This window comes from Benincasa hispida, chromosome 5 (genome assembly GCF_009727055.1).
Source record: "Benincasa hispida cultivar B227 chromosome 5, ASM972705v1, whole genome shotgun sequence".
Lineage (NCBI taxonomy): Eukaryota > Viridiplantae > Streptophyta > Magnoliopsida > Cucurbitales > Cucurbitaceae > Benincasa > Benincasa hispida.
In genome coordinates, this window is record NC_052353.1 from 7231654 (window position 1) to 7247070 (window position 15417).

The window sequence follows — 15417 nt, forward strand, 5'->3', positions numbered from 1 at the left end:
AAAAACAATTCTGACTCCTGTAGAAAAGGAAATACAATTTCCAAAAAATGATGCCGAAATCTTCCAAATAAGGAAACAAAGAGATATACAGACACCACATCTTGAGAGAACAATATCTTGCTAGAAACCACAAGTGTTAAGACATTTCGTTTAACACCTACTGCAAAAACACCACAACACAACTTAAACAAATATGCCAACTGTACAACCCTAACAAAGATTAAATGTATATAGATAATGTTGGTTGATGATGATGTAAGCAAAAGAACAAGAGGTTTAACTTCAAAAAGTGGGGCAAAAACCTTTTAGGCTTTGTTGGCACGAGAAACTTGGATGCATTTGTCGTTGCCGTGAGCCCTTCCTAGGCTTGTCCGTCGGTCAACTTTTTTTTGTTTGGTCTCGTTCTTCGAACTAAATTGTAAAAAAATTACTCAGGTATAGTGCCGAGCCTACTATAATATTATGCCAAAATTAGTGTAGGAAGAAGTACAGCGAGTAAGGTTAAAACTCTCATTTGGTGATTATTTCTTCTTCTTGGAGTTTTCGAATATAATTATTTATAATGTCATCCCTCTAACATTTGTCTATGGTTATGTCTAACATCGCAGACATCAAGGTAGTTACGACACTTGAAGTTGTAGAGTGCTAGGTCGAGCTCGACTAGTCGACCTGAAACTCAAAGCTAACATTTTTTTTTTCTTGACTCATGTTTGCCAATACTATTAGGGGTGTTCATGGGTTGGATTGAAAGACTTCTTAGACCCCCCAATTGTTCGGGTTGTAAATTTTTTCAACCCAAATAACTCTTATAAAAAAATGGAACCCAACTCAACCCAATCATGAAATATTTGGGTTGGGTTGATTTGGGTTAATCGAGTCATTTATTTAAAAAAAATTTCTAAAAAGAAGCAAAACATAAATATGTAAAAATCTAATATAATTATTTTCATATATTGAATTAAGATTAACAACTCAATTTCAATTTATATAGTGAAAATTTTCTTTCTAAAGTGCAAAGAAACTACTTTTAAGAGTTGTTGAAAAATAAATTATTCAAAAAATATTAGAATTAAATAAAATTAAAATCAATATATAAAAATAATTGTGTTATAAATAATAAAAAAATATATTTTAAAGTTAATAATAAATTCGGATTTGTTTGAGTTATATTAGGTGAACCCATGAATCAACCTAACTCATAAAATTTTCATTTATTTGAGTCCAACCCAATCTAAATGAGTTGATAACCCAACCCAAATCACATGAGATGGATTGGGTTGATCGGTCTTTTCGGATCATCGGATTTTTTGAACACCCTTAAATACTATTTTCCAAATTTCTTGGCCTTGGACCCATCCATAGGCTTCGGGCTTGCCAGTGTTAGCCTCAATACGGCCTTGGACCCGCCCATGGGCTTGGGCTTGCGAGTGTTAGCTAGCCTCAATACAATTATCTCGTTAAAACTACATACATTGTTCTAAGCATAGCATATTTTGATTGTGGTCTCCATAACAATACAGTTGATCGATTTTAAGGAAAGGGTGATCTTTGGACTAATTGGCCTTTGTTTCCTGAATTGGCGCTTTGTATATTTACAATCTCAAATTTTCTTCGTCGCTAAGGTAAGGAGGAAAGATCAATAGGAGCTCTCAGTCTCAGCTTCTAGGAGACCTAGCCGGAGCCGCCACAGCAAGAAGTAAGGAACAATGGGGAAGAAACCGTCTGGGACCAAGCAAGCATTTTTCGTCTTCGGAGCCTTGGCACTGGGTTGGCTCGCTATTGAGATGGCTTTCAAGCCCTTCCTCGATAAGGCCCGCTCCGCCATGGACAACTCTGATCCCGCTCAGGATCCCGACGACCTTGTCGATAACCAATCTGATCAGAGCCCATCTGATGACGATCAAAGTACCACTGCCACTGCTTAAACAGGTGATTTCAAGGTACGTACGACAGAGTGGGATGATGGTGAATAGTTTGCCCCCATCATGATCTGGTTGTACTGTATGAAAATTAGAATTTTAGATCTCACCCCTTCGTATCGTATAAGTTCAGGATTAGACCATTTTAATTGAATTAATAATGATTCTGCTTTAACTTCAATAATTTGTGCCTCAAATATCGGTATGTGCTTGTTCTGACTCCCGTAAATTTAATTACGAGCTTGGAAGTAGGAGGTATGCAGGCTACCGGTTCGAAGAATGGTTTAAAAGGAATAAGGTGTTTAACTTGTTTAATGTGGTTGGTTTGTGACAATGCGGCTACGTGTTGCACACTTCTGTATAGAAATTAACTGAATTAAAGCCCCTGCTTATGAGCTTTCTCAGAGATAAATTACTCTCCGAACAAAGGCTTGTCTGTTGGAAATCACTTTCTCTTGTGCCCACGATAGAGCTGATAATTAAATTAGATGTTATCAAATGTCATTTGGGTGATTTAGCCTTGTTATGACAATCTTGGAACTGACAACTGATATTAGGCACAAAGTTGAGTAAAACTGGTAATTTTTTTAAGGATGACCTAAATTTGGTTGCGCTAACGTGGAATTACTTGGATTCTAAAAACAATAAAAGCTAACTGTTTGCTTATGTCACAAAGTACTTAGATCGCATTGGCTACTTTCTCCATGCCTCTCATTCACGCTCCTTTGTACTGGAAAAAAAGACTCAATTATGTTAAAATAAGAAATTGAAAGATTTCGGGGAAATCCTCGGGGCTTTTGTTTCTCTTTCTCCTATCAAACATTGGAAGAAGAGAAAATCTCCACGTTCCTCTCTCATATCCTCATGCTTACTATAGATGATTGGAAGGTGGCTAAAAGCATGAGCGTGAGGGTTCGTTGGATAGTGATGAAAAGTCGATCGATGGCTTGAAGTCCGAGTATGAGCGATGGTTGAAGCAGGTGATGAACAGTCAAAAAGTGGCCACAAGTGCAAGCGAGAGAGGAAAGGTAGAAGGAAGAAGTGGGTGGGAGAGGTGGAGGGAAGAAGGTTGTAAGAGTCTATAGGAGAAAGGCGTGCAAGAGAGAAAGGGACGAAAAAAGTAGGGAGTGCGATCTAAGTGGTATGCATAAGCAAAAGGTTAGAATTCATTATTTTTAAAATTTAGATCATTCGACATTAATGCAACACAGATTGGGTCATCCGTATAAAAAATGAGTGTTTTGCTTTTACATCAATGTCATACCTGTGTCAAACATTATTTGATGGCCTAGGTGCACCCCCACATCTATGGCTCGATTGATACCACTTGCATTCTCCTTCCACTTTGGTTTTTAATATCAAGATCCATTTTTAAGCTATGAACGTTTAACTACCTTTTAATGACATTAGATAGCTGTTTTATTTTTTATTTTTATTTTTTTTTAATCATGACATGCCAACTTTTGGTGCTGACCTTCATAGGATAAATGGTGAGAAGGAATAACGAAACTACAATCCGTTAGCCTATTTAAGTTTTGAATAGCACCTCCATCTTTTGATATGTCTTCTGGTTTCCTTTTATGTTTTTGTGAAGGAGGGTGGTTTATCTGTAGGGACAAAAAGGATGGAATGGAGAGACAGCGATGCAAATGGTTGTACCAAAATTGTTGAATAAACATGATCGCTAAGCGAGAGCTTCCGAAGCTTTCTTTTTGTCTTCGCGTACCCATCTGGGTATTGCGTTCGGAAAAATGAAAAAAATATCGTACAAATAAACATTTTGCCAGACAAGCTTTTAGCTTGTTGTTCTAATTTCTGAAATGTTAAGATATGATTGCAAGATTTTGGTTTTGTGAATCACTATGGGAACTCCAACATTAATATCGACTCATCTGCTTTGATTTAGTTTAAGAACCATGCATCTAACACTACTTGCTTTTTTGAGCATCATGTCATAGGAAAACAACCAATCAGCTTCCTGACTTCAAAAAGAAAAAACACAATCCCGAGCCTGGATCAATCCATATAAGACAATAGAGATAAGGAAGTGAAACCAAGTGGAATTGAAAGAAGGGATAACATTTAGACAGACCACTAGTCTAATCATCAAATGGGTATTGCTCGTACCTAATCATACAGTCATGGAGCACCGCACGGCCACCAATACTCATTTGACAAGTTCCCAACATGTTGGTCTTAGCAGCCCCAAGACAAGCGGTGCAGTCTGAGGTTGTGAGATTCTGGTTGCAGGAAGCATGACCATAAGCGAAGGAATTAGGATAAGGAGATATGTTGTAGAAATCATATTTCTTTATAGTGGGAGTTGAACTCTCCAATTCTTTGAGAACGTAATCCAGACTCACTGCGAAAGGATCGCCCCCTGTGAAAGTTCCGGAGTTGCACAAAACTGACCTCACTCCGGTGTTCGGAACGCTCACCACCATAGTAGACAACGCAAAGAAAGCGAAAAAAGCCGCTGAAATCTTCACACTAGAACCGATCATCTCTTCTTCTTCTTCCTCTTCTTCTTGATTTTTGATCTGGATTAGGTATAACAAGGCATTTGACGTTGAAGCAGAAGTGGGTCCCTACCTATTTTCTTGCTTCTGCCCAATTCTATGAATTTTTCTTTAGAAAAATCACAAATTCTTTTATGCCTTTGTTTTCTTCTCTGGTTTTGACACATTCCTTTGCCATTGGTCTCTTCCATAAAGTCAAAATTTTGTCTTAGTTTTCGAAGGAGAAATCAAAGAGTTCTAGTCACAATTTTAACTTCTTTTGCAGTAAGAAAAATAGTCAAGTGAAAGCTAATCGAAGTAGTTCTCATGTATAGTTCTATTCATAAGAAGACACGTCTTTATTGCATAGCCGTATAATTCCCTACTTGCTGAAACAGGATTTTAAAGTAATTAGAGTTTTATCTTCTAGAGATTTAGTAATGGTATAACACTCCTCTTGCTAACCTGGCTATAAGTAAGTTCTTATAAGCAAGAACCCCCAACCAATAGGATTTCCAAATTCATTCTCATCTATAATTGAAAATTAAGATGACTAAATTTCATCAACAGAAACCATAAATTTGGGAGATGTCAGAAACCATTCAAAAAAATTTCATCTTTCACATTTAACACCTTTTTGGTAATTCGTTGTAATAGTTTTTCTTGATAGGGACTTCGAGATTTGGATAAAAATTTAACTTCTTTTCATCGCACCTATAAACCATCGATTCTTTGAGTTTTTTTTTTTTTTTTTTTTTAGAATCTTAAGATCGAGGTAGTATGTAATCTTTCCAAATCTTACGTAATCTTTTCCAAATTTTAAGTTTTTTTTCGAAGTAGGAACCACGCAACAATCACCCCAGATCCGATTTTCTTGTGTAGAGCGTCGCACAATCGCTCGAAGGGAGGACAATGAGAGATTCGTAAATCTATTTGGAAATTTTCGTCTTTCACAATTACCAAAAAGGTACTATACCCACCAAATTACTCTTTGTTATGTATAAAGTATGTTGTATTCAAGTAGAATGAGTGTTGGCTGGTCCCGTAGCTTAGTAAATTACTTATTCCAAGTTGAGTCAGTGACTTGTTTGTGATGGAGACGGAGGTTGACAGATCTCACTCACCTGTAGTAGACTTGGGGTTGTTGCCATTGGAAAAGCACCCAATCTGCGTCATTTAAGGAAAGAATACTTCCACTTCCGCCTTCACTTTTATCTCAAATCTTAAGTGAATATGCTTTGTGCCTCATTCACAACTTTCTTAAGGCAGTTTTTTCAAAGCATTATAAGATTAGTGAGGGATTTCTTGAATAAAAACATTGCTGTAATATCTAGAAGTTAAATTATGAGCAACAATCTATGGTAGATAGTACCATCCTATACTAGAAATGTAGAAAACTCCTCACAAGTAAGAGAAGTATCTTAAATATAGCCCATATGGATAAAATCTATGGAAGACAAACAAAAGTAGTGATCCTCCAAGACTTTGTGTGAATCATAAGTTGTAAGATTATCACACATAATAGGATTTGTAAAGGTTGTTAGAGGTGATGCCAAATTAGTTAAAAAGGAGAGAGATCCTAGAGTGTATATGTAAGAACAATATCTCCATTGGCATGAGGAGTTAAGAAACAAAACTATGTGGACTTAGGTTACATTTGAAAGCAAATCCATATTAACTTTAGTTCCTAGCGAGCAATATTTTAATATTGCGAAGATACACTAAGATTTGTTGTCCTAACACCCTCATCCCTTAGAGTTGCCTTATTAGGATGAAACCCATGTTGATTACTTTATAATTTTCGATATCTTAGAAAGATGCCTACTCTTTTTATCCTTCCAGCTTGCATTTTCTTTTGGTTCAGTCTTCACTTATTTAAATGGATCCAACTTTGGCTATTGAGGCTGTGATGGGAGTGCAGAGCCAAAATGAAAATGGTCTGCATCTGCTACAACTCCATTGTCAATTAACGCGTTACTTCCACTTTGAGAAGGGCTCTTTTTATTATTCTATCTCCTTTAAACCCACTTCTCCTTTTCAGTCTTGATATTAAATAATGCAGATGATCTTAGAATCAAAATCATAATATGAAGATCTTAATGCTATGAACCAATAAGGCAGAAGATTTTTGGGTCCATATGGAGTCTAAGTATGTAATTATATGGTTTTGCTTTTTGTGATGTGATTGCCATGGGAGCATTGGAACTCGTATATTGCAGTGTGATTACTTGGGACAGATTTCTTGTTTATTCAAAGTTGAAATTGAGGGCCCTTTAGCCTAATTTCAGAAGGAACTAGAAATTATATAAAAGTTAAGTTACTCTAATCCATTTGCAAATGATAAAACCAAGTCCTCTGTTATTCTCTAATTTAACTATGTTGAAATGGGTCTTGATCTAATCTCCTGCATCAATTAGAAAGTGGGAAGTTGGTAAGTAAAAATGTTCAACTCCGTTGTTACAACACCTTTTGCACACAGTCTAGGAGCAAATTCTGTGTTTGTTTGATCTGAAAGTGGACCAATATTATTCAAATTGCTTCATATCTGAATTTACTCATCTTCACTTCCTTCCAATATACATGTATTTTTAAACCATCTCCAAAAATTTGTGATTAATTATATACACAAGACTAATAAAAGCATACATAATAAATGATGGAAATTCAAGTGGTACGGAATCGAGCAGCCTCCTCAAGTTCTTCAACTTCTTTTGCAAGTTCTTCTACTTTCTCCAAAATCTCCATGATTAAGAATAGAAAGCTAGCCATTGCCAGTCCATCAGAATTCTCAATGGGGCCTAGCCTGGATGGATTAATGACAAGGCTCATTTCTTGTCTAACCAACTTTAATTTGGGCACTATCGCACCCTCTATTTGACACTTTTTCATTTTCTTCATGCCTTCTCCAAGCTCTTTGAGAGTCAATACAATGGAAGACCCTGCTGTCTCACATGGCTCCTTGATTGCCTCCTTCATGCCTGATGATGGCTGATGCCAAAATTTCAGACAGCAAAGTTAATGGGACTTTCAAGGAAAACTTAATCAAAACACTGCATGCTCTAATATATACGTATATACACTCTAAGCTTGAATGACTCCTCAAAAACAAACTGGAGAGTTTATAGCTTTTTGTGTAGGTAATTATGAGACTATGATTAAAGCGAGTTTATCAGTGTAATTGGCATGACCTTCCTCTCTAAAGGTCGGAGGTTTGATCCCACTCCCACACTTGTACTAAAAAAAATACTGAGACTGATTGAGAAATTAATGGAAGGGAAAACAAACCAATAAAATTGATTGAGATGATTGATTGGAAGAGAAAAAAGGGCACTGAAAAGAATTTTCCTAAATGCTAAAGGAAAGTGGAGCAGAGGAAGAAACATGGTATATATATACCTGTCTGGGGGATTGAAGACAAGCTTTGATTGAAAGGACAATGGCAGCAAGCTCTCTTAGAAGCTCTCCAAGTTGTAGATATTTGTTCCATGGGTAGTTGAATCCAAATTTTCCATGCCATGGTTCCCACTTTGCAAAATTTGCCTGTGAATTATAACCACAATTAGTTTGAGTTCAAGATCTATGATTATTCTATACTTTATTAAATGTTATAGCAGGAAAGAGAAAAAAAAAAGAAAAGAAAAGGAAAATGGTTAGTACCAGTGAGTCATCTTTTGATTTTGAGTTCAAGATCGATTTGCAAGTGCTGCAACTGGCATCGGACTTGTTCTTTTTCTTCTCATCAGTAGAATTGAAGTAGTCCTCCATACATCCTGAGAAAGAGAATTAATTGCTTAAAATTTTCTTAGTTTTATTGTTAAATTGGGACAAGAAAGTTCATGTAATTAAGAAAAGAAACCTTGAATGGAGTTGGCTAAGTTATGGAAGTTGAGGACGGTGGAATGATGAAGTTCATCACTAGCCCAACTTGGGAAAATGAGGAAGCTTATGAAAATGCAGACTGCAAAACCCATGGCAATGGTAGATAGCCGCTCTCTTGCCAATCTCATAATCTTATCTGCTCTCATACCAGACACCACTATCAAATTAAACGTCAATATGAATATCATCACTCCATAATCGTATTTCTTCTTTATACTCGGTACCATCCGCGAGTACGTTGCTATAGCCCCTACATAACAAACCAACAAATAAACTCAATACAATATTATATGGATTTTAAAACTTTCCATTTCAAAAGAAAGAGTACATGTCAATCCCTGATTATGGTTATGCTCACCTTGACATAAACTTATTTACATATAAAATGTGTCTTGGCCATTCATTAGAGTGTTATAAAATGATTTATAACTTACCAAAGACAAAGACAGAAATTCCAATAATGAGAGCACTGGCAAGTCCCCCAACATCTTGAGCAAAAGCACTCGCCAAGCACCCTAACCCACCACCCAAAATTGTCCCCAACCCTCGGTTAAGCCCCTTGCTCAGTGTGGCTCCTGAGGCAAACAAAATAAATCAATCAGCATACTCCAACCATATATACAATAGAAATACTACGAAGGTAGATGGTTAGCTAAGTGAAATACAAAAAGATAAGTGTAGTTTAAAGAACCGAATTACCTGCAAAGAACTCAAAGACGACGACAACGGTCATTATAGCCCACATGGCATTATCTCCAACTTGGTTGTAGAGAGGATCAAGGAGATAGAGAAGTGAGACGACAACTAATGCAACCCCAACCTTAACACTATGGGTAATTTTCTTCATGTCTTGCCTCTTTATTGTGTGTCTGATGGAGCATAGCCAACGATTAAACAACTTGTTCTCATTTGGCTTCTTCTTGTGCTGTTCCTGATCAATGGGAACACCAACAATAACTCTCTGATCCTGATCATGTTCTTCTTCAGGAATGGAGATTACTGCAGCAGACCCCATTAATCACAACAACAACAATAACTAACGCTTGTTGGCCTCGCTGATCTTCTCTGATCTTTATCAGTATAATCAATTTGGTGTGTATTAGTTTTCAAGTGGATGGTCTGTTTATATAGACATGCAACAAAAACAGTAACAACCATAGTACAAATAATATAATAATTATAATTTGGAGTACGGCATTATAATTTTGCTGGAAATGGGAAAAAGGTTCCATAATTATCTTCAAGGTTTAATATAATGCTCCACACAGCAAAAATAGTTACCACACCACTCACGTTTCTCTATCTTTCTTCTCTCTCTTTTTCCACTGGTCAACACAAAATGACAACAAAATCAACCCTTTTTCTTTCTCTTTATTTTATGTCCTACCTTTTCCCCAATTAATTAATAAAACCCATATTGCATTTAAGGAATTTATTCTTCCATTTTGGTTTCTTAAACCACCACTACTCAAAGCCAATTTTTTTTTTCTTTTCTTTTTTCTTTGCCAACATATTTTGTTAAAAGATAAGGAATTGTTTTCAGCTGAAAATTTATAATTATATATTTTTTATATATTCAGGTCTTAATTTTGTTTAGTTCTCTCTCTCTCTTGTTTTTTTCTTTACTACAAAAATATTGTCTACTTCAATACCAAATATGCAACATGACTATGATGTAAGAGGAACTATAGAGAGATCATATATATATATGCCATATGGATTGAACCCACCAAGGAAAATGAAAGAAAGGTCTAGACAAGTTATCAAGAATGGTTTCTAAGGCAAAGAATGTGCCATGTGGTGAAAAATATCCAGAATAATAATCACCTTGTTTCATAATTATATTTTTTTCTCTTACTTTTTTTCATTTGTTTCATAGTTTAAATATAATTTAGTTATATAATATAAAAAAAATATTATATCATCAATTGAAATGAATACGAATAAATTCTTACAAAAAAATTAATAACAATGCAATTATTTATATCCTTCAAATATTATCTAAATTTGATTTGCAATATTATTGGTCACTCGAATCATTTGTTTTAAAATGATTTTGGCTTAGATCAAATTCTATTATATTGTTTTGTAGACATTACCGTTGTAAAATATTGAAGTGAGGCTAAGTACATGTTCAAATGAACCGAATTTATTTCTTTAGTTAAAAAAGAACAAAATTTTATATATTGCAAAATTTTAACATGTTCTAAATGTACTGAAATCTAATATTTAAATTCAAAATTAATTTAATATATAGACATACATATTGAAAATTTTTAATTTTTAAATTAAAATAATAGAAAAATATGTATTCAAAATTTTCAATTCTAATTTAAAATAATATGTAAATACATATTGAAAAGTTTGAAATTAAAAACTAATAATAATAATAATAATAATAATAATAATAATAATAATAATAATAATAGATTTAAATGTTGTCGTCAGTAGGAATCTAATAAAACAAAAAGCTATAAAGGGCTGACCGATCATAGTTCAATCTACGGTGGCCATTGGCCACCTACATAGGATTTAACATCTTATGTCTTTTCTTGACATTTAAATGTTGTAGAGTCAACTGGATTGTCTTGTGAGATTAATCGAAGTATGTATAAGTTGACTTGGATATACAAGATGTAAAAAAAAAAAAAAAAGAATCTAATCAAAGAATTCTGGGATAAGGTTAGACAAATCCACTCTCCACAACCAATTAGCACTACAAGAATTTTGGTTATTCCCGACAAAACTTTTTCCGACACAAGAAAAAACGTTAGATTAGCTCATTTTCCCTGACAATAATTTGTGGTATCAGGAGAAAACAAAATCCCAATGGAAAGCTCACTAGCCTGGGGATAACCAATCTATCCCGATGGTATATAAACCTACCGTCAGGCTAACCGACCTATTCCGACGGTCCCACAATTATCGGGAGATGTTTAATTTTTTTTTTAAAAAAATGAGAAAACTGCATTCTAATATTCTCTCGACGGTCGGAGAAAAACCGTCACGATAAAGTTATTTAGCCTGACAGTTCTGAACTGTCAGGAGGTAGCGAAATAAAAAATGAAAAAAGTTATGGAAAATTGTAAACTTATCTTGACATTGTGTAAGGCCATCGTTGGGAGAATGTGGATGTATCTCGACAGTCATTGATCAACCGTCGGGAGTTGTGGATGTATCCCTACTTATGCTGACGGTGATGCAATCGTTGGAAGATGCTTAATTTAAAAAAGAGATTTTTTGGATTTTTTGTTGACCTGTCCCAATGGTGTGGAGAACGTCGTCGGGAGAGGCTTAATTTTAAAACAATAAGAAAAGTGCTTTTTAACATTCTCTCGATGGTTGGAGGAAACCTGTCGGGGTAACCTTATTGCGCCCGACGGTATTCGAGCGATTGTCGGGAGTTTGTAATTAAGTCGATGATTATTCGAGCGACTGTCGAGATATGAATATTTAGTCTAACGGTTTACCGAACTACCATCTGGAAAAGTTCGTTGAAAACTCTCCTAGCTGCCCATAGTTTATTCTTCCTTTCTTCTTCTATTTTTTCTTCTCCTTCGTTCTTTCTACTTCGCTCGCCGTCTGGTCTTTAAAACCCCGCCGCCCACAGTCGAGATTCTCGTCGTTCATTCGTCGTTTGCTCACTGTCTGCTTGCTATTTGCTCACAGTCCACTCATTGTTCGCTTGCAGTCCACTCGCTGTTTGCTCACCATCTGATTTTGGTACCATGCTTTTTTTTTTTTTTTTTTTTTTTTTTGTCCATTTTTTGTTTTTTTTCATTTTTTGTTTTTTTTGTTTTGTTTTGTTTTGTTTTTTTTTTTTTTTTTTTTTACAGAGGGATGTAGATGAATGTGACTTTAACATCACACTTTTCGTCGTCCATTTTAATGATGTATTTTCTTCTTTAGAGAGGGATGTGGATGAATGTGACTGATTTATATCAATTGTTTCACAAGATTTGAAAGATTTAGTATGTTGGTTTGATTTATGAATTTGAAATGTTTTGTAGGAAGGATGTAGGTTTATGTTTCTTTTCTTCTTTAAGGAGGGATGTGGTTAAGGGATGGTTTATGTGAATGAATTTGAATGTGAATGGTTATGTCAATTATTTTACAGGATTTGAAGTGTAATTGAGGGGTGGAAATGTTTGATAGAGTCTAATCTCTAGCTTGTGCCACCACTAAATTCCAAGTCTTGTATTTGGTATAAATTTTATTTTTTTCCCATCGTGTTTCTATTTTTTCTTTCAATTAAGACACAAAAATTAAAAAGATCAAAAGTATATGTTCAATTAAGTTTTCTCTGTTTTCAAAGTTAGAGGTTTATTTGATGTTAATACTATTGTCAATTTGATAATCTAAAATTAAGGCGTTGAGAGATAGTGCCTTTCGATAGAGTGTGCGATTGGATTACAAGGGATTGTCAATTCCTTAGGAAAACTTTATTTTCAAGGATGATTGGGAAAAATCACAAAAAAATAAAAAAAAAAACACGAACACGAACAAGAAAGAAATGAAATGAAATTAAAAGTTAGAAATTGAAACTATGTGTTCTATATAACTAAATGTCTAAATCATACAGGTTCAATTTATCACATATATTATTAAGAATGGATAAAGAGTAGATTAGGATTAGGAACAAGTTATCAACTGAGTGTGCAGAAGGAGTATATCGATTCCCTGAAGTTGCAAAACTTCATGGTAATAACTCGGGAAAAACAAGATATCCATGCAGAAAATGTATGAATGCAATGTGGGAGCCAATAGATGGAGTTGAACGACATTTATTAATTAATGGAATTTCTCCATCGTATCATCAATCGGTATATCATGGAGATGCAGTCGACTTGTCTAGGGGATTCGAGAGTCACACATCTCAATCGACACATAATGATGGATTAAGTATGATAGAGATGAATGTTATATATGAAGAAAATGACATCTTGAATATTATAAATGATCTACAGTGTCCAATTGCCAATGTAAATGAAAAAAAAAGGAGATGAGATGCACACTAATGTCCAATAAAGAGATAACAATTCAAGCTTATTTGAAGACTTAATAAATGAAGCACAAAACCAGTTGTAACGACCCTAGTTTCCTACTTCATGCATGCATAGGCTTAACCGTACATTTTCTTTTAAACCATAAAATAAAAGCCGAATTTTATTTAATAATGCTCAAATAAGCAAAGACAAGAAAACATAATTAAATAATAATAAATAAACTAAAACAAAAATAAAATAAAATAAAAATTTACCGTTCGGGGTACCCCTAAACCCAACTTTAAAATAAAGACAATTAAATAGTTAATAAAATTAATAAATTTTTCATGAGAGTGTAAAACGCCTAACTCCTAAGCCAGACTTCAAAACATGATACTAAGTGTGGATGCAGTAAATCATCCTAATGGCCAGGTCAGGCAGGGGTGGTCATTCAAACCACAAAAATCGAACTGTTTCTAAAAATCGAACCGAACCGAACCGAAAACTCAGTGAAACCAAACAATGCAGTTCGATCCGGTTTGAAGAAATTTTGAAACTGAATTAATTCGGTTTGGTTCGGTTTCACTTTCAAAAATTGAATTTGAAACCGAACCTGAACCGTTTTTAACTAATATATATATATATATATATATATATATATATTTTATATATTTAAAAAAGAGTAAAATCGATTTAAAACCAAACCGCTTTTAATTTAAAGAACAAAACCGAATTTAAACCGAACCGAACCGAACAACTTTTTAATTAAAAAATAATAAACATAGATTTTTTAAAAATGCCAAATCGAATTTGAAAACGAACCAAAACCGTATATGTGTTTTTGTTTCACATTTTAAAAAATTCGGCTCTGGTCGGTTTGACACCAAACCGAACCGAATCGAACCGTTTCCACCCGTAGGTCACGGATCTCTATTGTTATGCGCCAGTCTGTCATTACCCTTACTGAAAAATAGGAAAAGAAAAGGGTGAGTATAAAAATATACTCAGTAGCAGCTCACTACTGGCCCAACTCAGTGATTTTGTAGTCTTTCCATTGGACCAAAATGCACAAGGACATCATAGCATAGCATAAGGGTGAACCCAAGGCACACTTTCATAATAGTGACACAAGGTCACAGGCATAAACACAAGCGGTGATCCCAAAAAGGACACCATACATAAGCATAGGGTGTGGGCCGAGCTCACACATGCGTTGTGCATAGCTCATGGTAACACTAACAACCACTAAAATCTCATATGGACATAAGCATACAAACATGAATCTTGGAACTAACAGTCATAAAATCTCAGACATAAGTATGCAATTAAGGCCATGAATCAACATTAAACTTTAACACTGTTACTCATACATCAACTTTATCACAGTCTACTCATACATCAAGCCTTATCATAGTACTATTCATACATCAACATTAGCACACTATCCCCAGCCTACTCATGCACCAAATGTTATCACAATATCCCAGTCTACTCTTATGTCCAACTTTATCACAGTATTCTCATACGTCAACTTCAACACAATTACCCATAACAGATTTCATCACAGTGTACTCATATATGACATAAAAATGTTTCTGCAGGCTTATCAAAATCTTTAGGCAAAACCGGCAGTAACCATTACCTCAGGATTAAGGAACTGTCCCAAACTAAACTTTACTCTTACTCAAAAACTTCCTTCACCGCCAACACGTTTCCTGAAACCAATCACAAATTCCATGGGTGAAGGTTAGCTTAGGCCCAAGAATCTCAAAGATAGTGGGCTGCCAAAAGGGAACTGAAACTTGTCCGACCAGAAGAATCAGGCGGAACAACACGATCTAGCAACAGCGGCGACTGCACAGTGGAGGGGGGAGGGGGGGGGGCATGCAGTTGGAGGAGGAAGAAAAAAAGAAGAAATTTTCTCTCTTTTTTTTCCCTTTTGCATGCAACCCAAGGCCCCCAAAATTCCTTTTAACCCTAATTCCCTTCTCCTTTTTTTCCTAAATTAACCATCAATTTTTTCCCTTCCTTCCTTTCTTTAAACACCCCCCCTCCTTTAACAAGAACAAATCTTTGGGGCGTCACACCAGTTGTACTTTGGTTGTACAAAATTCTCTTCATTGTTGTTTTTGGTGA

At 35.1% G+C, this 15417-nt stretch overlaps 3 protein-coding genes across 6 annotated transcripts; 1 reads left to right on the forward strand and 2 right to left on the reverse strand.

The window, feature by feature from the left end:
- Window positions 1-1492: 1492 nt before the first annotated feature.
- Window positions 1493-9434, forward strand: LOC120078666 (outer envelope membrane protein 7-like). Of its 4 annotated transcripts, none has more exons than XM_039032959.1 (2): window positions 1493-1940; window positions 9284-9434. In XM_039032959.1, exon 1 carries the CDS (start codon window positions 1707-1709, stop codon window positions 1923-1925), a length of 219 nt encoding a protein of 72 aa, XP_038888887.1. In that variant the 5' UTR covers window positions 1493-1706; the 3' UTR covers window positions 1926-1940; window positions 9284-9434. The 4 variants fall into 4 exon arrangements, with proteins under 4 accessions (XP_038888887.1, XP_038888889.1, XP_038888888.1 ...); XM_039032961.1 differs by lacking the exon at window positions 9284-9434 and adding an exon at window positions 5300-5318; XM_039032960.1 differs by lacking the exon at window positions 9284-9434 and adding an exon at window positions 3533-3770.
- On the reverse strand, window positions 4019-4363 carry LOC120077186 (antifungal protein ginkbilobin-like protein). The gene has a single exon (XM_039031091.1). It carries the CDS (start codon window positions 4361-4363, stop codon window positions 4019-4021), a length of 345 nt encoding a protein of 114 aa, XP_038887019.1.
- LOC120077187 (aluminum-activated malate transporter 14-like) lies at window positions 5394-9311 on the reverse strand. The gene is made up of 6 exons (XM_039031092.1): window positions 8996-9311; window positions 8731-8871; window positions 8274-8546; window positions 8075-8187; window positions 7814-7957; window positions 5394-7405 (listed from the first exon to the last, which is right to left on the reverse strand). Exons 1-6 carry the CDS (start codon window positions 9309-9311, stop codon window positions 7082-7084), a joined length of 1311 nt encoding a protein of 436 aa, XP_038887020.1. The 3' UTR covers window positions 5394-7081.
- Window positions 9435-15417: the final 5983 nt, after the last annotated feature.